This window comes from Erpetoichthys calabaricus, chromosome 7, assembly GCF_900747795.2.
Source record: "Erpetoichthys calabaricus chromosome 7, fErpCal1.3, whole genome shotgun sequence".
NCBI classification, from domain to species: Eukaryota; Metazoa; Chordata; class Cladistia; order Polypteriformes; family Polypteridae; genus Erpetoichthys; species Erpetoichthys calabaricus.
In genome coordinates this window covers 164,201,256-164,225,008 of record NC_041400.2, presented here as the reverse complement: position 1 = coordinate 164,225,008, position 23,753 = coordinate 164,201,256, and the positions used below count along the sequence as shown (strand labels likewise).

The 23,753-nt window shown below is 41.7% G+C and overlaps 2 protein-coding genes across 2 annotated transcripts in view; one reads left to right on the top strand and one right to left on the bottom strand.

Moving 5' to 3' along the window:
* Positions 1 to 5,397, top strand: part of znf366 (zinc finger protein 366) — a 49,796-nt gene extending 44,399 nt beyond the window's left edge. Inside the window, exon 5 of the mRNA XM_028805660.2 lies at positions 1,139 to 5,397. Within this exon, the coding sequence (XP_028661493.1) occupies positions 1,139 to 1,626 (488 nt within the window). The 3' untranslated portion in view covers positions 1,627 to 5,397. The remainder of the gene's footprint in view (positions 1 to 1,138) is intronic.
* Positions 5,398 to 19,387: 13,990 nt separating this feature from the next.
* Positions 19,388 to 23,753, bottom strand: part of ptcd2 (pentatricopeptide repeat domain 2) — a 53,010-nt gene continuing 48,644 nt past the window's right edge. Inside the window, exons 11-12 of the mRNA XM_028805659.2 lie at positions 20,590 to 20,713; positions 19,388 to 19,550 (exon numbers count right to left, since the gene is read on the bottom strand). Coding sequence (XP_028661492.2) covers positions 20,615 to 20,713 — 99 coding nt within the window. The 3' untranslated portion in view covers positions 19,388 to 19,550; positions 20,590 to 20,614. The remainder of the gene's footprint in view (positions 19,551 to 20,589; positions 20,714 to 23,753) is intronic.

The following is a 23,753-nucleotide window of genomic DNA, read 5'->3' as shown; positions in this document are numbered from 1 at the left end:
ATTTGAGGTTAATGTGGAGTAATGATTAGCGCTGCTGTCTTATTTTTGGGTTCACTTTCTTTGTGCAGTTTGTCCTTTCTTGGTGTGCATGTCTGAGTGTTTTCTGCTACTTCACAACACTCACATGTCAGGTTAATCAATGACTTTCAGTTGGGCTGTGATGTGAGAGTTTTCGCCTTAGTCCTCCTGGTTCAACCAACATTCTAAAGATATGTCGATTATAGGTTTATAGGGTCGTTACTGCCACACGTTACAGTCATGTCAGTACTAATCAACAAGCAACACGTTGCCAGTTTTCACTATTACAATATGACAAATCGCTTTCTTCTTAATGTATTTTGCATTCTGACAGCCGTTTTCAGGTCTCCTGCTGCTACAAAAAAAATTCCAACAGCTGCCCTTCTTGAATATGATGGTGGACATGTGACTAGTGGCTGACTGGGCTCTTCATTTGTGATGATCAGTTTTGTTCCCTTGTACTGTAACACTTGTTCTCAAACAGTTTGATTATGTTGATCTCTTTTGTAAGCTGCTTTGAATAGGTATCAGCTAATGCTGATCCCAGGGATAACAAAAAGGGGGCCTGTGGGGCCCTGGGCTGCAGCATACAGTCACACTCAGTAATCCAGGGCCAGCTATAAAACACACATATCTTTGGAATGTAGGAGGAAATCAGCATAGTAAAACCCCTAAGTACATGGTCAGGACCTTTCAAACTCCACATATAAATTAAGGATTTGAGCCCTTTCTCCTTGAGTGGTGTTGTTATCACACTACTGTGTCACTCTGTTAGTTAAGAAATTACAAAAAAGGATCCAATGAAAGACACAGAATTAAAAACTAATTGACTGCACTTTTAAAGTGCTCAAATATGTCCTAAAAATGATTATTGAAAAGCTGTGATTAATGGTAGTGTTCATGCCAGCTACGCGTCTGCCATAAAGATCAGTTATTTAGAGATTTTCTTTCCCTTAATGGCCTTAATTGATTGTATTTCTTGAGAGACGGGAATGCAAGCATCATGTCTCAGTCGGTTCCTATTTGAAGAGTTGGCCAAGGCTTACTTTCCCAAAGTCGCCGCTCCGAAAGGGAAAAGTGATTTCCTGTTAGCAATCTCATCTGTTTATCTCCTTTTCAGGATTTAGGAGGAGAGGAAGGTTCAGACTGTCATCCCAAACAGATGTGATGGCCGGCTTTGTGCAGGATGAGCCCTTTGACCTTTCACAGAAGCACAGGCCCAAATTGTGCGTGTCTCAGTCAGATGGAGAAAGTGCCAAGGGCAGTTCATGTCAGGAAGAAGATGAAGAGGCTTACTATGGGATGAACCACTCTAGTCCTGAGGACTGTCATCAAGGCGGGGGCTCGTTCTCACCAAGAGAGGTGACTGGTGCGCAGAATGAGCCAAGGGAGAGCTTGGGGGAGAAGGACAGAAATGGAAGTGAATGTGAGGAGAGAGAAAGAGGCAGGGAAGAGCGCCAAGAAAAGGAGGAGGAATTTTACCTTGCTGAAGAGGAATATGCGTCTATCAGGCATTCTCAGAAAAATCAGAGCTACTTTCGGCACAAGCGTTTCAACATGCATGTGACAAAAAAGCATGAGCATAGGTTTACTAAGGATAGTGACTGAAGTGGGGTTTTGGGTATGTGGGAGCAATAAGAATAATGTGTAGCTCATTACTGCTGGCTATTAAGGAAAATATGAGAGACGGAATTTTCTTGCAACTTTTAATGCATGAATATATACATCAATTCATTTTGGAAGACCAGTATCTCCACTCAAGAAGCAGGAACCTATCCCAGCAGCACTGAGTGCAAAGAAGGCGCCCAGCTCTGGAAGGGATGGGAAGGGAAGGGTCTCCCGCAAGGAACACTTACGAAGACACTCTCACATTCACTCATTCTAAATCAATTTAGAGTCGCTAATGCAACATATCTTTATGTACAGAGAAACAGCACGTGCACATGGGGAGAACATGCAGCCTTGATATGGACAGTGAGCAGGCTGAGAGCTGAATCCAGTTCTGCTGAGCTGAAGCACCATGGCTCCCACTTTCATCAAAATTTTCTTGACGTATAAAACAAGGTTGATGAAATTTAAACTAGCTACTGGAAACCTGCAAAGAAAAGTAATGTGTTCATTTATTGTTTTATTTTTTGTGGTAACTTTGTTGTTGAACAGACTCCCAGAGCAACTTCTATAAACAGCACAGGACGACACCTTTTACTTGTTATTAGCAAAGCTGAATAGTAAGCACTTTCCATGACCTGCTCTGGATCACACTGTACAGCAGTGATTTGCAGTTTGGCTGTTAGGAACCGTAAAACTACACTACCTGCAAAAGAAATATATACAGTAGGTTTATGTTCACTTTCATGTATATGTACATATATGTTTATTCATATATTTATATTCATATGTTTATGTGCACATGCATGAATTTGTGTGAATATGCATATACTGTATGTATCTTCTTGCACATTTACAGTATATGTTAGTTTTCATTGTAATTATATGTTTATGTACATATGTATGCATTTGCATATACACTATTTGTGTATGTATATTAAATGCATATGTGCAGTATGTATTCATTTTCAATAATATGTACAGTATATATGTGGTTATCCAAATTTACAGTAGATTCAGAAAGAAAATAGGTTGCACAGATGTGTGCAAGATTAAGCCCAACATAGAACTGAGGAAACATAGTAAGTGGTCCGGGTTTTAAGGCAGGGAACCAGACGTGATGTCAGGGTGGCCAGAACCGGAAGTGATGTCATCGTGGCAGGAACTGGAAGTGATGTCATCGTGGCCGGAATCAGGCAGAATTTCCCGTGTTTGGTCTGCAGGGATAACAGAGAAAGAGTTACCTTCATTTGGTCCTTTTAGCTGCCTCCCATGCGCATGTGTGTGACAAGGGAAAGTGTGCTTTGATATTTTGAAGCCTTGTGCTAAAGTAATTTAAATATGTTTTTCCCCTCATCAAAAAAACACCAATATCCCAAAATAACAAAGTGAAAACAGGACTTTAGTGATTTCTGAAAATGTATTATGAATAAAAAACTGAAATATTGCATTGACACAGATATTCAGACCCTTTACTCAGTACAGGGTGGTCCAGATCTAATTATGCAGATCCAGATCGTCTGGATGACTTTGATTTATGCAGGGACGATTCCAGTTCGGCGCGAAGACGATTCTTCATGTCATCAGTTCGCACACTTCTCGATGGTCTGGGATTTTTCGGATGATTTTCTATATAATAAACTTAAGTTATAGCGTAATGAAAATTGCATAATTAGATCTGGACCACCCTATACTTTCTTGAAGCACCTTTGGCAGCCATTACAGCCTGGAGTCTTCTTGGGTACAATGTGACAATTGCCAAACACCTGGGCTTAGGGATTTTCTGCCCTTCTTCTGTAAAGATCTTCTCAACCTCTATCAGGCTGGCTGGAGATCAGTGGTGGACAGCTGTTTTCAGGTCTTTCTAAAGATGTTTGATAGGGTTCAAGGCTGGGCACTGGCTGGGCAACTGAAAGACATTCCTAGGGTTGACCATAAGCCACTCCTGTGTCCTTGCTTCATGCTGAGCATCATTGTTCTGTTGGAAGTTGAACCTTCTGCCAAGTCTGAGGGACAGATGACACTGAAGCAGGTTTTCATTGAGCATATCTGTATACTTTGGACCATTTGGCTTTCTCTCAACCCTATCTAGATCCCCAATGCTCAAAATCATCCCGACAGCATGATGCTGCAACCACCTTGCTTCATTGTTGAAATGCTATTGCACAGGTGATAAGCAGTGCCTGGTTACCTCCAGACAAAATGTTAATCTTGGTTTCATCTTGCTTCTCACAGTCTGAGAGTTCTTTAGGTGCCTTTTGGCAAACTCAAAGCAGGCTTCTAAGAGTCTTTTACTTTTCTTGGAGGCTTCTGTCCGGCTATTCTATCATAAATCCCAGATCAGTTGTGTTTTGCAGTGATGGCTGTCCTTCTGGAAGGTTCTTTCATCTCCACAGAGGTTCTCTGGAGCTCAGCCAGAGTGACCATCAGGTTCTTGGTCACCTCTCCTACCAAGTTCCTTCTCTAATAATTGCTTGGCTTGGTTAGTTGGCCAGCTCTAGGAGTCATTGTGTTTGTTCCATACATCATCTGTTTAAGAATTATGGAGGCAACTGTGCTCATGGGAACCATCAATGTTGCAGGCATTTTTTGTAATGTTCTCCAGATCTTTGCGTTAACACAATCCTGTCTCTAAGCTCTGTAGGTAATTCATTCAATCCCATGCCTTGTTTTTTGTTTACTAGTGGGGCCTTCTATTGACAGGTGTGTGCCTTCCCCAATACTGTCCAGGCAATTAAATGAATCACAGGTGGTGTACTCCAAGATACATGTCGCAAAATTGATCAGCAGAATGGGGTGCATCTGAGCTGAATTTCAACTGTCATAGCAAAGGGTCTGAATATTTGTATCACTATGATATTTCAGTTGTTTTTTTTATTTTTAATCAATTTACAAAAATGTCTTTCACATGGGGAAAGCATGCTGAAAAAAAATTGTTTTTGTGTTGTCGCATTGGGGTACTAAGTGTTACTTGATCTGGGGAATGATAAGTCAAGCACAATGACACCTTTTCCCCTTGCTCTGGGGAAAAAATGAATTTAAACAATTTAGCCCAAGGCTGCAACATAACAGCATGGGGAGAAATTCAAGGGATCTGAATACTTGATGAATCCACTGTACAGTATACTCATATGTACATGTATATTATATATATATATATATATATATATATTTTTTACACACAAATATCTTCTGTATGTTCATATCATCAAAACTCAGAAGTACAAATCAATATTACATCATAACACTTCTGTGCAAGTATGCTGTTATTAATTATAACAAAACACAATATTATTATTTTGTGTTTATAAAAACCTGGATGAATGGGGGGGGGGGGGGGGGGGGGGGGAGACAAAAGGCCAGAGGAATAGATGGAGTGGAAGAAGCACATTGTAGCATTCTTCTTGTTTTTGACCCTTGTAGATTTTACATTAAGTATGCACTAAAGTGACTTAAATTGTTTCTTAAATATAAATAACAATAGGTGTTCAACAATATCAAAACTATATGGAGCAAAAAATGCAATAACAGTACTGTACTGCTTTGTAACACAAGATTAATTTTTACTTAATAAAATATTATTTAATAATATTTTTAACAAAGTAACATTAATCTGTTTTTGTATTTTATCTTGCATGAACAGTCCTTTAAATGATGTATGTACAGTATGGGAACTAAGTTAAAATATTATTGCTGGGATGCCAGTGAGGCATGAGCCTTCTTTTTTTTAATGAAAACATGCCAATAAATTAAAATGTTTTATAAACTACAGACTGTGTGCAGGTTTTATGAAGCGGGCTTAGTTTACTTAACATGTCTTTATATATTTATTTATCTTCCTATCCATTCATTCCTCTCTTATACTCAAGTAGTCAAAGCAATAAGGTGATCACTGTGGTCCTAAAAATAGTAGCCAAACAAATTAAAAATTAATAAAAAATATTTTATCAAAACAAACATAAAAATCTCTTTAAAGACAAACATTGATTATTGCTAAACAGTTTGAGCTTGATGATTTAGTTTTCACAGCTATTTGGCTATTTTGTTCTCTTTTTTTGAGTCAAAAAATTTTTTTCCTCATTATGTTCTGATCCTTTCTGTAATTTTTCTTCCTTTTTTGACATCATGGCAGAATAATTGCTAAGCAAACCACTTCAACAGAGAGAGTGAGTCGGCTACAATGCCTAAGAACCTCATTTTACACTTTCAACCTCCTCTGTTTAGTCACTATCCAGAGCTCATGACCGTAGGTGAGGGAGGATTAGTGCTGAGTGGTGAAATTCTCCAAAGCATTCTTCACAGCGTTTATATGCTGCATTTGTCAGTGACCTTGTTTGCCAAGTATTTTCCTGTAGATTCACCTTGTGGCTGGCTTAAATTAACATCATTTTCCCAGCTCCACATAATATTTGTAGGGCCAACGTGACATCACAGAGCTGTAGAAGTCATGCACAGAACTTTCACGCATGCCTATTACAGGTTCATGCTTTGGGTATTCGTGATGTCACCACCTAATCAGTACAAAAACAAATAAAGAAAAAGCATTATAGATACATATATAATACTGATCCCTGTACACAGACATTGCGGCACTGCAGGGCTAATTTGCATGTATAATTAGCCATATGCTGGAACTACAGTCCAAAACAAGCTTTAAGGGAGCTGTTCACTCCACGAGAAAGAAAACACATTCTAACCCATGAAATAATAATAACGAAACATGTATTACTGTTTACAAGGTGAATCTACCTTCTTCGTGAAGGAAAAAAGTGCACAGCATATGAACAGAAGTCTGAAACAATATATTTTTTACTTCATTTGTTGTATTTTATTTGTGGGTATTTGTCAACACTATTTAATCAGAGTATTGCATCAAGTCAATGAAACTTCTGGGATATTGATCTGGTGAGTTAAGTAGCAGAGGAGGGTGTCAATCAGTTTCAACTGCTTTGGCGTTAATGAAATGAGGCAACAATGATATGACCCCCAAAACAGGAATGGTTTAACAAGTGGACGCCACTAACATTTTTCCCTCCTCATCTGTTTTTTCACTAGTTTTGCATTTGGCTATGGTCCGTGTCACTACTGGTAGCATGAGGCGATACTTGGACCCTACAGAGATTGCGCAGGTAGTCCAACTTCTCCAGGATGGCACATCAATACGTGCCATTGCCAGAAGGTTTGCTGTGTCTCCAAGCACAGTCTCAAGGGCATGGAGGAGATTCCAGGAGACAGGCAGTTATTCCAGGAGAGCTGGACAGGGCCTTAGAAGGTCCATAACCCAGCAGCAGGACGGGTATCTGCTCCTTTGGGCAAGGAGGAACAGGATGAGCACTGCCAGAGCCCTATAAAATGACCTCCAGCAGGCCACTGGTGTGAATGTCTCTGACCAAACAATCAGAAACTTCAGACTTTATGAGGGTGGCCTGAGGGTCCAACGCCCTCTAGTGGGCCCTGTGCTCACTGCCCAGCACCGTGGAGCTTCATTGGCATTTGCCATAGAATTCCAGAATTGGCAGGTCCACCACTGGCACCCTGTGCTTTTCACAGATGATAGCAGGTTCACCCTGAGCACAAGTGACAGATGTGAAAGGGTCTGGAGAAGCCATATATAACATTATGCTGCCTGTAACATCGTTCAGCATGACCGGTTTGGTGGTGGGTCAGTGATGGTATGGGGAGGCATATCAATGGAGGGACAAACAGACCTCTACAGGCCAGCAGGCACCTTGAGTGCCACTAGGTATCGGAATGAAATCCTTGCACCCATTGTCAGACCCTATGCTGGTGCAGTGGGTCCTGGGTACCTCCTGGTGCATGACAATGCCCAGCATCATGTGGCGAGAGTATGCAGGCAGTTCCTGGAGGATGAAGGAATTGATACCATTGACTGGCCCCTATGCACTCCTGACCTAAATCCACTAGAACTATTCTGGGACATTATGTTTCGGTCCGTCCGACGCCGCCAGGTTGCACCTCAGACTGTCCAGGAGCTCAGTGATGCCCTGGTCCAGATCTGGGAGGAGATCCCCCTGGACACCATGCGTCGTCTCATTAGGAGTATGTCCAGACGTTGTCAGGCATGCATACAAGCACGTGGGGGCCATACAAACTACTGAGTACGATTTTCAGTTGCTGCAATTAAATTTGGGAAAATGGACTAGCCTGCCGCATCATTTTTTCACTTTGATTTTCAGGGTGTGTCTGAATTCAGCCCTCTGTAGGTTGATAATTTTCATTTCCATCAAACAATGTGGCGTGCTTTTGCTCCTAACACATTACCCAGTCCATAGCAGTATAGATATCCAGATGTATATATACAGTATATCCATTATAAACTCTTGCATGCATATACACTCATGTGTGTTTGTGTGTCAGAGCCCTACCACTATGGAAAACTACACAAAAACAGTCCCTGGTTCAAATGACCTTCATGCAGGTTCTTTCTCGTGTTCCACTCACTTCTCTTTTACAATCCTTTTTATCTCTCCGCAACTCCTCTCAGGCGAGTTTGTCCTGCTCCTCTCCCAACTCTGAATCCAAGGGCAAAAAAAGGCCTCCCTTCTAAACTCAACCCTGGAATGTGATAAGTGGTCCGTAGTGTTTGTAAAATTTTTAAAAAATAATCGCACCCAAGTGTGTGCAAGTTTGGAATTGGCTGTGGGGGAGCGCAAACATACTTTGTTCCCAGGAAGGTTGGGCCACCTGGCTGATTGAACATACTGTACATGTACAAATGCAAATGTCAGTCAGATGCCTTATTATTGCCTTGGACGAAGCAGCACATTCACACCTGGCGCTCAGGGGGTAATAGCACAGAAAAAACAAAAAAAAAAGAGGTTAAAAAAAGGAGAGAAACAAAAAGATATGGCAGGACTGGGAGATGCCAGGGGGCGGAGGAGAGGAGGCAAGCTGGGAAGTTGACGCTTGGGGCTACAAGGGGGTCACTCTCACTGAGTGTTTCCTGGGAGTGTGGATTGACATGAGGCTTGCTCCTGTGTAAAGCTGGGGAAGGTGGCTGGAGCTGAAGGAGTGAGTTGAGGTGAGGTGGACAGTAGGGACCTGAGCCTGAAAAATACACTTGGCTGTATCTGTCGGTGGGGTGTCTCCTCTGCTGCAAAATCCTGTGCATGTCAGTTTTACAAGAGCCACCAACTTGTTTGTTTTTAAAGAGACTGTCCTTCCTAGTGACATTAACCTCGAATTTAATCGACTGGGATGGGATGGGATTTTAACCTCCACTATTGAACACTGTTTTTATCCATCCATCCATTATCCAACCCGCTGAATCCGAACACAGGGTCACGGGGGTCTGCTGGAGCCAATCCCAGCCAACGCAGGGCGCAAGGCAGGGAACCAATCCCGGGCAGGGTGCCAACCCACCGCAGGACACACACAAACACACCCACACACCAAGCACACACTAGGGCCAATTTAGAATCACCAATCCACCTAACCTGCATGTCTTTGGACTGTGGGAGGAAACCACTGTTTTTATGGGATTATTTATTTATTCATTGAAGGACTGGATTCACTGCACTATTTTGAATGCTGTTTTTCTTTTGAGCACTTGGCACTTACGCACCTACCCTGTGCTATGTGTGTATCTTCATCTCCATTGCTCATCTCGGCTATGACTGTTGACAGTGGTGGGTTCAAGAGGTTCCCAAACATGACAGGGAATATGGGGTTCAAACTGCCCCACCAAAAAGGAGTATTTCCAAGGTCATACCATTGTCTCTGGGAAGTGCTTCCAGGAACCATCTTAGAATCTGAGCATTCATCTCCAAACTGCTCCTTCTGGCAGCCCCCACAGAACCCAAAAGGGAAGCCCTACAAAACCTGCAGGCATCAATATAGGATATGGGTGACAACCAACTGTCCCTCATTTCCTCTGGCCTTCTGACTGAGAAAAATGATTCTCCATTTCAGTCACACATATGTTATTCTAGACTACTGGCCAGGGCAACTCCCTTTCTGACCATCTGTTATAGAGGCCTCCCAACCAGGCAAGGTTATGGAGTCCATTCAGGCTTTGACACAAAATATACAGTATATGTATACAGTATATATATAGTCAATAATAAACGGATGCTTGAGGGCGCTGGTGCCAACAGACAGATGCAGGCGCAGGTTTAAAAACACCCAGAGCACCAAAGTGCCCCAAAGCACCTACACCACCATAACCAAGTAATAACTATAATAATTATACAATACTAAACACAATAATTCTCCTCCTCTCCTCCCAGCAGCTCTGTCACACTCCCTCCCAACTCCGGCTCACTTGCTGGGTTCCCATCAGTCCTTTATATAGTTCTTGGCCCGGAAGTGCTTCTATTTTTCCTCCCACAAGATTTACTAGCACTTCTGGGTCAGCTGAAGAATTCAAGTTTTCAGTCGGCCCAGAAGTACTTCAGGGTTTCCGTTGTCATAGTCCATTAGTACTTCCGGGCTAGGTGAGAATTTATTTTCCCACCAACATCCCACAGCGTCCCCTGGTGGCACCCACAGTACCCCACAGGGGTGTGCTGCCGAAATCCAAGTCCCATAGTGCCCTGCGGGCACCCGGGACACCGCTGTAGTCCAGGGAAGTTGCCATCTATCATCTTGGGGGAAGCAGTGTCAGCAAGTCGCTGCCTTCCCCCATCCTTTCATTCCAGGGGTTGAGCTGCTGGCCGTCCATCACTCTATATATATATATATATATATATAAATATATATATACACAGTGTGGTACATGGCCGGTCATTCTTCCCGGCCAATACCCCCACGCCGCCAGATGGAGCCCTCCCAGCAACATGGAGGTGCCCCAGATTCCAGCAGGGCATCATGAACCTTGGAGTTTTTCTTCACAGCCCTGCTGGATACCGTGGGGGCCGCCAAGGGACGCTGCAGGGAGGCCCAGGGACTTGTACTTTCCAACTAGCCTTCACAATCACGGGAATGGAAGAGATAATATACTTCCAGGTTGAAGAAAAGAAGAGTTTTGATCTGACCCAGAAGTGTTAAGAATGCTTTCTGCATTTACGTCACAAACAGAGTCGCTTGTTGTATGCAAATGCTCATTTAGACAAGCCAGATTCATTTTGGAACAAAGTGCTTCGGACTGATGAGACAAAAATTGAGTTATGTGGTCATAACAAAAAGTGCTTTGCATGGCGGAAGAAGAACACCGCATTCCAAGAAAAGCACCTGCTACCTACTGTCAAATTTGGTGCAGGTTCCATCATGCTGTGGGGCTATGTGGCTAGTTCAGGAACTGGGGCCCTTGTTAAAGTCGAGGGTCGGATGAATTCAACCCAATATCAACAAATTCTTCAGGATAATGTTCAAGCATCAATCGCAAAGTTGAAGTTACGCAGGGGTTGGATATTCCAACAAGACAATCACCCAAAACACAGTTCAAAATCTACAAAGGCATTCATGCAGAGGGAGAAGTACAATGTTCTGGAATGGCCGTCACAGTCCCCTGATGTGAATATCATCAAAAATCTATGGGATGATTTGAAGCAGGCTGTCCATGCTCAGCTGCCATCAAATTTAACTGAACTGGAGAGATTTTGTATGGAAGAATGGTCAAAAATACCTCCATCCAGAATCCAGACACTATAGGAGGCGTCTAGAGGCTGTTATATTTGCAAAAGGAGGCCCAACTAAGTATTGATGTCATATCTCTGTTGGGGTGCCCAAATTTATGCACCTGTCTAATTTTGTTATGATGCATATTGCATATTTTCTGTTAATCCAATAAACTTAATGTCACTGCTGAAATACTACTGTTTCCATAAGGTAAGTCATATATTAAAGGAAGTTGATACTTTGAAAGCTCAGCCAATGATAAACAAAAATCCAAAGAATTAAGAGGGGTTCCCAAACTTTTTCATATGACTGTATATATATACATATATATATTGTGATGGATTGCCGGCTTCATATTCCGGCCCTCACCCCCAGGCCACCAGGAGGAGCTCTCCTGACAGCATGGACGTGCCCCGAATTCCAGCAGGGCCTCATGGAATATGTAGTTTTTATACACAGCCCTGCTGGATACTCTGGGGACCACTGGGAGTCGCTGTCGGGAGGCCCGTGGACTCATGTGTGCCCTAAAGTATCTATCTATCTATCTATCTATCTATAACCTGGAAGTATGTCCTGGTCACGTGAACAGGAGAGATGACGTACTTCCAGGTTGAAGAAAAGGACTTCTACCCTGACCCGGAAGGAATAAGGACTTGTGGGTAATGGAACAGGAACACCTGCGGGTCAGGGAGTATAAAGGACTCTGGGAAAGCCCAGTACACTGAGCTGAGCTGGGAGGTAGGGTGGCGAAGTGTCTGGGAGTGGAGGATTGTTATTGAGTATTGGTTTTGTGATTATATGAGTAGTGTGGAGTGGAGGGTGCTTTGTGCACTGTATAATAAGAAAATAAAGAAGTCTTGTGCTTTTACCTTGTGTTTGGAGTGGTACCTGAGGGTTCAAGAGGTGGATCGATATATATTACTAGCTGTGTAAGCCTGTGCTGTAAAAAGCATGGGGTCTTGAAACTATTGAAATCGTCAGAAAAAAATTAATATGTACAGATGTCAGGTAATTGAAAGGAATGTTTTGTCGTTTTGCCAACGTGCTCTCCTCGCTTGTGCATTAGCGGCTAAGCAACTTTGTCTTTCTTTGGAGGTTTTGTTTTGCCGACACGCTGGCCTTGTTTGTGTATCCTCGGAGATGGAGCCCTTACCCCGACTCCACCTCTTACTTCCGAGCCGGACAGACACACACACTTCCACGTGTAGATGTTTATATATAAGAATATATGAGCAGAAGAAAATTTGGTGTGTAAATTGCAAGTAAGTAATAATAAAATTATTGCGAAATTTTGATGCTCTGTGCTCTTGTTGAAAAATCCTAGTCTAAATTTAGAATAAACAATTCTAAACTAAATTAGAACTAAATTCTAAATTCTACTATGACTGAAGGCTGTATTCACCCTTCTTTCTTGTGGGATTGAAGGCAAAGCCACGGGGAGAATTTGTAAAAAATACTGTACTGTGACAAAGGCAACTAAAACAGGAGAACAAGAGAAAAAAAGGTATTGACATCATTTGAAATGAAAAGTCCGTTGTCAGATACATAGCTGTGTGAAGTTCTGATGCTTGTCTGATAGCTGGGAATTTGTTCCCTTGAGACTTTGTATCAGCCAGCTTCATTACTTCCTTCTTCCTAAAGCACATGGTATGAAAAAGATGTGTCTATACTTTATGCTTTTTTCCTTCTTCAAAAAAAGAACTTGATTCCCATATTTGTTTTAACAAAGAAGGGGAAGTGGAAGTGAAAAATATCTTCTTGTCTCTGGAGGCCATTTGAGGAATGCATGTAATGAACCACATGCAACTGTGGACCCCACAGGTGTGAATTACTGATAATCTTCAGTGCCGTATCACCAAATGTCTGAACCAAACAGGATAAGTACACAAGTGATAGATAGATAGATAGATAGATAGATAGATAGATAGATAGATAGATAGATAGATAGATAGATAGATAGATAGATAGATAGATAGATAGATAGATAGATACCAACAATGCAAAAAATCATCACAGGAACCACTCTCACACATACTGTATAGTGGTGTGCAAAAATATTCAATCCCCCTTCATAATTTTCTGCAAGACAAAGATTTGTACACATATGTAACCAGTCAGTATTTTTAATGTGAACTCTTGTGCTGTAACAGTACATTTCAAAAGTCAAAATAAACCATTTTCTGTAGATATTTAACTAAAGAAGAAAAACGTAAAAGTTTGTCTATTTAATCCTCTGTGCTTTGAGAAGTCCAGGTTAACGCAAATGACAAACTAATCACAAACGACACAAAGGTGACAGCCATTTTACCATAATTAAACATAATTAGGTACTACTTGTGAGTTCTTTATATCTCTATGGATATAAAAAGCACCCTTTAAGGGCCATAGTCTTTGTTGGACAATTACTGTAAAAATGAAGATAAAGGAACATTCTGCTGATGTGATAAACAAAGTCATTGAATTGGAAAAGTCAGGAAATGGGTACATCATCAGAAAGTAGAATGTTCATCACAGCACCCAAAACTAAACATCAGAGTGAGATGTTGACCGGTAAGAGAGGTGACTGAAAATAGAACCGTCACTCTTAGAAGTCTGTAATGCTGTTTGGCTGAAGCTGGACTGAAGGTTCATGGGTCCACAATTTCAAGAGCTCTCCATAAAACAGGCCTCTATAGGAGGGTAGCAAGAAAGCCATTCCTTAAGAAGGTCCTCATAAAACCCTGTATGGCATTTGCTAAAGAGCATTAGAAAGACCCAGTTAAAATGTAGGAGATGGTTTTATGAGACCAAAACAGAACTTTCTGGCCAGACTTCAGACAGGTATGTGTGATGCAAAACTAACACTGTCCATACCTCAAGAAACACCATACAGTCTGTGAAATGTGGTGGTGGCAGCATCATGCTATGGGGATACTTTTCATGTGCTGGGATTGGGAATCTTATTAGAATTGAAGGGACAATGGATGGACACAAATACCACACAATATTGCAGAAGATTCATCCTTCAACATGACAATGACCCTAAGCAGAATCCCAAGTGACACTGGAATGGCTCAAAAACAGAAAGGTGAATGTTTTGGAATGGCCAAGTCAAAGTCCTGATCTTAACTCTATTGAGAATCTGTGGTGCTATTTGAAAAGTGTTGTCCTGGGGTGCCATCTCACCAAAGAAGAGGATCTCTATAAATTCTGCAAAGAAGAATGGGGAAGAATCACTCCTGAACAATGAACAATGTGCAAAACTGGTACATACTTACCCCAAAAGAATTACAGCTGTTATTTCATCAAAGGGCCTCTCAACAAAGTATTAATGCATAGGGTTTGAATAATTACACGAACACTAACTGTTGCATTTTTTTTCCATTAAATATCTACAGAACATGGTTTATTTTGACTTTGGAAATGAATTGTTACAGCATAAGAGTTCACATTGAAAATACTAAATGTGTACAAATGTGTTGTCATGCTGAAAATTACGATAACTTTCAAGGAGATTGAATACTTTTGTTTGCCACTGTACATAAAGACACCTACACACTTATTCACACACAGTGTTAATTTGCAGCTGGCAATTAACATAACCTAAATAAATAAACAAACAAACAAACCAATAAATAACTTTGCAATTAATTCCTTATTTGCTTGAGCATATCCGGCCACAGTAGTTTTCATGAAATGGGAATTGCAAAGCTATTCATTTAAGATGAATGTTATTGAAAAGCAGAAGTAAAAGGCAAACTTTATTATAGCGACATAACATTATAGATATCAGGCAGAGCCGGACTGACGTTTACAATCAGCGGGAGCTTTCCCAGTGGCCTGCTGCCCGGCAGGGCCTGGCATTCAGAGCAACCAGTGAAATAAACTAACGGTGAAATTATATAATGTTATTATTATACTGGAAAACGAGCAGACGTTATTGCTCTGTAGTGGGCACAAATCCATTCGGTTTAATGTTGCAGGGTTTCTTATCTGGTTTCTGGTTGGATGGTTTCTTGTTTTTGTCAAGTTTTGACTTCGCGTGCGACTTGCGCTCCGGCACTTAAACAGGAGCGCTAGGATGAGAGGTGCGTACGTCTGGTGCTTTTGTGATTGAAGTTATATATGAAGATTGTTTACAAGTTTATAATATATTTCAATTATATATAGATGTTGTATGGGTTTTGGTATTTGTTACTCTGTATTTATTTTGTTTTATAATTTTCAAATTATTCAAATTCTGTGGTGGGCTGGTGCCCTGCCCAGGTTTTGTTTCCTGCCTTGCGCCCTGTGTTGGTTGGGATTGGCTCCAGCAGACCCCCATGACCCTGTAGTTAGGATATAGTGGGTTGGATAATGGATGGATGGATTGTTTCAAATTTTAATGAAGTGTAGCGTATGGTCACATTTTATTTTTTTTTTTCCTTTTTTCTCAGAGTGACTGAATAGGCTACACAAAATGTTTTATTTTTTTTAATGAAACACATATGTGAGTGGAATGATTTGTGTTTTTAAAAGTACCAGTGAATCCCACTGAGCGCGTTTCACATTTATAGTAAAATGGCGACAACACCACAAGACAAATCATTTTGCGTGCTGCAATTTGTGAAGTGTGAGTCCATTGTTCAAGTGCAATTGGATTGGAAGAGGTGGACAACAAGATCTTGCTCATCGTCAGTGGCCTCCCAGACTTTACCCCCTGTGATTTTTATCTATGGCGGTACATTAAAGAAAGAGTGTTTGTTCCACCTATCCCCACTAATCTTCAAGATCTGCAACATCAAATTGAGGAAGCTGTGAATTCAGTAACTAGGGACCAGTTGACTCGTGTGAGGCAAGAAATGGTCTACTGTTTTGATGTTTGTCGCGCTACACATGGTGCTCATGTTGAGTGAGTGAAACCTCAAAGACCATAGGACCAAACTTTGAACTTTCCTCTATCCAGTGATGTGTGGAATGGGTTTCTGTCTTATACAGTGTGAAATAAATCTAATCTTTCATTTTGAATAGCTCTGTGTATATACTGTATAAGCTCTTCGAAGAGGCTCAAATAAGCAACTATGAGAAAGCTTGTTTTTGTTTTTTTTTAATTGATGTTCCACCACATGAGCCTGGTGGTTCTTTATTAGTAAGGCATTCCAGATTTCTGTTTCATAACAGCAAAAGGCCACCTCATCACTATGAGAAATAGTAAAATAAAACACAGAAAATTTGTTACAGCCTGCTTCGTTTCAGTACTTAACCCAATTGGATTAACATGCAAAATATTTATTCATGCTTTAGTCATTGTTATATTTACTTAAATGGCTAAAGTCTCTTTGTTTAGTTTTTCTAGATAGATTTTTATTTAAGAATATTATATCATTGTATAACCAGCCATTAGTGATGGTTAGAGCAAAAACCCATATTAGATTAAAGACCTTAGCAATATTCATTTTAACTTCAAGTTAATTCTAACAGTGGCCAAGCCATTATTCATAACAATAAAAATAACATCTATATATATAATTCACTAAGCCGGGAGACAAGTAGCCACCCATGGAAAGCACGCCGGAAGGGGTGTGGATTCACTAAACCGCCGACAAGTAAGACGCCAATGGCGCACGCAGGAAGGAGCCACGCCCACCAACTCTTAGACCATTGGATACGACGAAAAAAATCACAGCCACGCCCACCAACTCGGACGCGACGCACCGTCATTTCTGTTTGTCTGTGCCACGTTGACTTTTCATTAGTCAACCTCAGTGGAACCTTGGTTCACACAGAGGCAGCGCCAGAGAGAGACAGAGGCACACACAGGCAGCACCAGAGAGAGAGCCACGCACACGCACAGAGGCAATGCCAGAGAGAGACAGAGGCACACACAGGCAGCGCAAGAGAGAGCCGCGCAATCCTTTAAAACTGAAGTTAAAACACAATGAAGGAAGCAGTCTTTAAAAACCAATAAGCCCTGTGCCTCTTTTTCATTAGCGTCTCACCTGCTTCAGGCCCTGCAAGAGTCGAGACGCTCTCTCTGCAGCTCACCTTCTCTGTGCCTGACTCCACTACTGTCAGTCGCCTGATTAAAAATGGCCTTTTGAAGGGGAGCGATGGACCCGCTATACCACAGGAACACATTGCCTTCCAGCCTGCTCTCGCTCACTCTAACGTATCGGCTTTCTCTCTCTCCTCACTTGCTCACACACTGCACAGGGGAGAAATGCCCGCAGCATGAGTCTACCCGGAAACCGTTTCAGCCACACTTCCACACCCCTCACTACACTGTAAGTGCGATGATTATTTATTTAAAAATGGGCTTTTGAAGAGGAGCTGTGTACCCGCTATACCACAGGATCACCTGTGACATTGCCTTCACATTGTTTTCCTTTTATTTATGATCCTGTTGAGCAGATCAGACACCCAGGCAAACAACACTGAATAATTAATAGCTGCAACTACTTTGCCCGCCCCCACTCCTCACCTGAGTCGGTTTCGTCTGTGTTCAGCAGTGTTTCTCAAACTCGGTCCTGGTGAACCCCTGTGGATGCAGGGTTTTGTTCCAACCAGATTCCTAATCATTAATGCCGGTGAAACTCATCCGGGATAAGTCGGTTTTTCAAACGCAGACGTGTAGCACATTAGTCTAGCAGACTAGCTGGATGTAAAAATGTCATTGACGAAACTGTTGCTCTCAAACTTCGCAACATGGCTGTTGGCTTTGTTTGCCAACATTGGGATAATGTCGGCGACATGGTCACAAACTGCAACAACTCACCACACAAGGATGCCCTGTCTCTCAAGGCATTCACACTGCCAGAAGACAACCATGGGATACGCAGAAAACAGCCATGTCAGTCAACGCAGATCAGACACCCAGGCAAACAACACTGAATAATCAATAGCTGCAACTACTTTGCCCGCCCCCACTCCTCACCTGAGTCGGTTTCATCTCTGTTCAGCAGTGTTTGCCAAACTCGGTCCTGGTGAACCCCTGTGGCTGCAGGGTTTTGTTCCAACCAGATTCCTAATCATTAATGCCGGTGAAACTCATCCGGGATAAGTCAGTTTTTCAAATGCAGCCGTGTAGCAGATTAGTCTAGCAGGATGTAATAATCCGAGATGAATGCGCGCCCCCGCACTGAGTGAAAAGCCAATACTGTATATATTGAGTCTACAAAACATGATCAGCAAGTATTTGATAGGCTGCAACAAAATGATGAAAGAACGGGCACATTTTTTTCACACAAGCTGGGTGGGTGGGTGTTAGTTAGTTAATTAGTTACTCGAAGGATTTCAAGATTTAATATACACAAGCGGTAACACTGTAAAAGTGGCCAAAACCAGAAAAGACGGCTGGCAAAAAGTGGCTGACAAATTAAACGCGTGTGCATTGTACTTACTAAAAGCAGCATTACGGATTTTGCAAATGTTCATTTTTTTCCCTCTGCTTAAAAAACATTAAAAAAGCGGCGTGAATATGTGGCGTATACTACGCTGCAAGTTGGTATGCAGCATGTAAAACAGTTTGTCGCGGATAATTTGCCTTTTACTTTAAGACGAAGACAATTTCCTGTTAGACTTGCCTTTGCGATGACAAGTAATAAGGCACAGGGCCAAACTTTCAAAAACATGGCTAGCGGCTCATACGCTTGCACTGATTATGTCCCTGCCCTTTGTACGCCCCCCCCCTCCCCCCTCGGTACTACCATGGTCGGATGACTTGGCGGATTATATATAGAAAAGCAGCCAAAACCGCCAACAACAATGAAAAGTCTACGTGACTCACACAATTACATATGGACTGTGCAAAGAGGAAAATGACTCAGGTGACGAGTTGGGGGTGGGCACATGAAATGTTACTTTTCTTGGTGATTTATTACATTTCCGATTTTTCAAATGTTAATTTTCTCCCTGTGCTTAAAAATCATTAAAAAAGCGGCCTGATTATAAGGCGTATGGTACGCCGCGGGTTGGCTAGTTTTATTATATAAAGAAAGGCATGGTCAAAATGAAAGTGGGGCCTGTCTTTATAAGTTCCTTCTTGTTAGCTGGGACTGGTGCACCGCTATCCCAACATACAACAGTGTAAGAAAATCACAATCATAAAGAGCTGGGGCGCCTGCAGGCAAACCCTGTATAACGGAAAACCAAAAAGCAAAGCATAAACACATAAAGAAAGAAAGAAAGAAAGAAAGAAAGAAAGAAAGAAAGAAAGAAAGAAAGAAAGAAAGAAAGAAAGAAAGATCTTCACATATGCGATTCTCAAGAGTGACTGCTCCAAGATAGTAACATTTCTGGTTAAGTGCAGGTCAGGCAGGAAGAGGCGGGTCCAGGTGGACACACATGGGAAGTGACATCAGAGATGGTAATTTTGTCAATCATCCGGTCTGTAGTGGGAGAAAGAGCAGAGGCGTTAGTATACAGCACCAGCCTGTGGATTGGTGAGAATTAACCACCACCAGAGCCTTTAGCTGTCCCCAAGGTGCACATGTGTGACAGTAGATACACTCCCCCATCTCTCAAAACTTTTCTCCACCCTGACACGCTGCCTCTCCACCAGATGAGCCTGTGCCCTGATTCACCTTCTGCCTCTAAAGTCCAGAGTTCACTGCAGGGATCAGCTTTTGAACTCCATCCTGGAGTTATATAATTATAAACCCACCAAATAACTTTCAGTTTCAGGAATGGCTTTTGAAAGTTTTGGAGCTCTCATCTCCCACTGGGGAAGTAGGTACCTACATGAGCCGTAGTTTACAATTCCCATCCTGGTGGCGCTCCATCATTCATTGTAAAATCCTACTTTTTAGACTGGTCTGGGGCATACTAACGGCTATTCTGCCAGTCATTTTTGAACCTAGTGACCATAAAATAATTACATTAAGGGTACTTTTTAAACACAAATGGCACACTGCTTCATGACAACAGGTGTTTAGCCATATTGTAACTTGGAAGGGCTGTCCAGTTACCAGTGCGACCTCATCTTTTAAAGTAAAGAGCCACCTCCTGCCATGTGCCAACCTTAGAACCTTCCTGATCCTGGTAACCCCTTACTAACTGGACCTGTTACAAAATATACAGACTCTAGAAAAATGAATATAAAATCATTGTGAATTGTCCCTCTAAGCTCCAACAACTTTTCCATTTTGGTCTACATAAAAATAAAGCGTCTAGTTTGGTTAATCTGGTTCTCTCATTTTTTTTAAACGGCAGAACTACATCAATCAGTCTTAATTTCATATAGCAACCTTCAAAGAACATACTAACATGAAATACTTCCATTGTTCATGACCCTGTCTGCTTGCAGTGATTCAACACTTTTCAGATTTACAGCATTTTAGTTTCTGGGCGTTGCATAAAACTCCAGGCAAAAGATTTAACTACAAAAGAAACAAGAAACAAACAGATGGCTGTCAATGCGTCCCTCACCTTTATGAATGGACAGCAGGGAGGGTCACACATCCGGAGGGTCGGTGGATTGAATCCTGATTGCAGCCTTTTGCTGATCTTGGCTGGAGCTTTGCACAGGAAAAGTCCCGCTGGCTCTAGAACTCTGAAGGATGAGGAAGGAAAGTCAGCCAGTGCTGCCCGCCATCTGAGTATTTCCTTGGTCAAGGGCAGAGAACCACAGCTACACCAACTTTTACATTTCATTTGGCTAAATAAAGTAAAACTTTATTTGGGTCAGAAGAGAAAATAAATTATGCCATCTAAGTAAGAAGTGATCTTTGCTTTGAGACACCGAAATCAGAGATATTCAAATATGAGGGCCTGGCATTACTCGATAGTAATTAGACTTATGAATGCTGTCCTGTGCTCGAAAGTGCCAGACATAATCCGGAATAACTGATGTTGATCCAAGCAATTCAATTACTTTTTTTTTTCTTTCTCTTCTGTAGGACACAAATTTATATTCTAAACCACTGTGTCATGGGAAAACAGTATGTATGCAAATTTAACCATCTGTCACGCAGAAACCAAATGTGTACTGACTATCAAGGAAAACCTTAATCTGTTTTTAAAGAGAAGAAACGGGAGAAAAGCCATGGTCAGGAAAACTGAGGTCAAAACCAGGGTTCAAGAAAACAATCATCAAAGCCACAAAGGCCCTGTCCACACAGAGGTCTGAACTGAGCATTGTTCTGCCGTTTTGACAAATGAGAGGAGACCCTTCACTCCATCAGACTCATTTGTTTAGCTTTCCAACCATCTCATCCAGACACGTCTTAAAGATTGTCAAGGATTCTGCTTCAACTACATGTCTTGGCAGTTTGTTCTAGATTCCCACAACTCTTTGTGTAAAGAGGTTCTTTCTTGCCTCCATCCTTGAAGCACTTTCCTTTAATTTCCACAGAGGTCCTTGAGTACAGTACATGATTTAACATTAAATTGAGAGAATCCTGCTGGATCTACTTTATCAACACCTTTAGGGATTTTGTAGACTTGGATTAGGTCAACATTGAGACACCTCTGCTCGAGACTAAATAGGTTTAACTGTCTAAGTCTGTCAGACCACCACGGCAAAGAGTTAAAAGATTTATCTGTTATTAAGAAGCACAACAACAGCATTTATTTATATAGCACATTTTCATACAAATGACGTAGCTCAAAGTGCTTTACATGATGAAGAAAGAAAAAAGGAAAATATAAAAATAAACTTAGGCAATACTAAGTAACAAAGAATACAGTAAAGTCCGATGGACAGGAGGACAGAAGAAAAAAAAAAAAAACAAAACCAAAAACTTCAGGGGCCGGAGTGAAAAAAAAAACAAAATCTGCAGGGGTTCTGAGACCACGGGACCACCCAGCCCCCACTGGGCATTCTACCTAACATAAATGATGTCAATCAGTCCTCATGGTATTCAGGCTTCACGTGGAAGAATTAGATAATGATGGTCATGTGGCCTTCAACCCATCAATGTAGGGACTGCATGGTGCCTTGATCAGGTGGTGGTGGGGCAGATCGCCACCACAAAAAAAGGGGAAAAGAACAGCAGAGAATCTGCGTATTTCTGCCCATTGTGGATTGCACATCATTGTAATAAATACCAATGGCTGACCGATAGTTCTGGATATTGCCATTGCATCATGAGATGACTGTTGCAATGCTCATGGACTACCTTGATATGATGATGGTAATATTACTGCTTTACCTATTTTGAATTTGTCTGAACTATTGATATTTGAATTTTGAACATGACCTTGCATATGTTCTGTTCTAAGTTTAGCTTGATTTGATTTAATATAGAAGAGATGATTAGCTTCGACTTTTACATACGCATTAATAATGCGACCGAAATATTGTGTGGGTGATATTTGTTTAGTAGAATGTGTTTGTTTCATATTGTATGACCATCCTGATTTCGTCATCTGGGAAAAGCAAAGGAAAGAGTAAAGGATCTGAATGTGGTGATATAGTTGACAGAAATGACGAATTGTGCTTTGCCTTTGGATATACATGAATATCTACTCTGTCTTTGATATCGCCGTCTTTCGAAATTATTATCGCTGACAATTAGTCACATGTTGGTTTATTATAAATGCGACTGTGATCTTTCAGATTCGTATAGAAATCCAAGAACATTTCTTTGTCCGTGTTTTGTAGATAAATGTTGTGTAAAGTATGATACTGTTGGACATATGGATTTGTATCCAGCATTGGCTGTATAATATCTATTACGTCCGATCATTGAACTCTTTCCATTCTATGATGAATCGCTTCTCTGTGATTATAAATATACACCTGACCGAATTGTGGTTTCTTCGAAATTAAACTTGTCATAGCTGTAATTGTTGCGGGACCACAGATTCTCATAGTGTATGGTCCATTTTTGTGTAAATCTACGTTTTGTGCATTGAATGATGTGAATGCAAAAAGGTTATTGTAGACGCTGTGGCACCCAGCCGAGACACCCGAGAAGATCGGAGGAGGGCTTGTGCCTCCTCCAGACCTCGAGGGGGCGACCGCCCTGGGGGCCGCGGGTACAGAGCTGGGAACCTCGACCCTGTAGGGGCCCGTGGTCACTGCCATGGGGACCCCAATACTTGGAGGACCCTGGACTGCAGCACTTCCGCCACACCAGGAAGTGCTGGGGGGAAGAGGAACAGGGACACCTGGAGTGCTTCCGAGGAGACAGCCGGCACTGACGGGAACACACCTGGAGCACATCCGGGTGCTTATTTAAAGGGGCCGCCTCCCTTCAGAGATGGACTTGAGTCGGGTGGAAGAGTGGACAAGGTTTCTGGAGGAGAGAAGGAGGCAGTCTGGAAGAAAAGAGAGAGAAGGCATTGTGTTGGCCTGGACTGAGGGGTATTGGGGTTGTAAGTAGTGATTGATTGTATTATGGAGCACCAAATGTGTGTGGGGTGATTTAAACGTGTCTGCCTGTCTGTGTCCGAGTCATATTCCACAATGCGTATATTTTGCCTGTAGTGTTTGTGGATTTCATCTTTCACCAAACAACAATTGTTTTAATTCTCGCAGATACACCTCTTCTTTGGGAAGCAATGGTACTTTTCCCTGATGGCAACACGAATCGACAATCTACAAGTCTCCGACTTAAACGTTAAAGCCTTACAATATCTACATACTT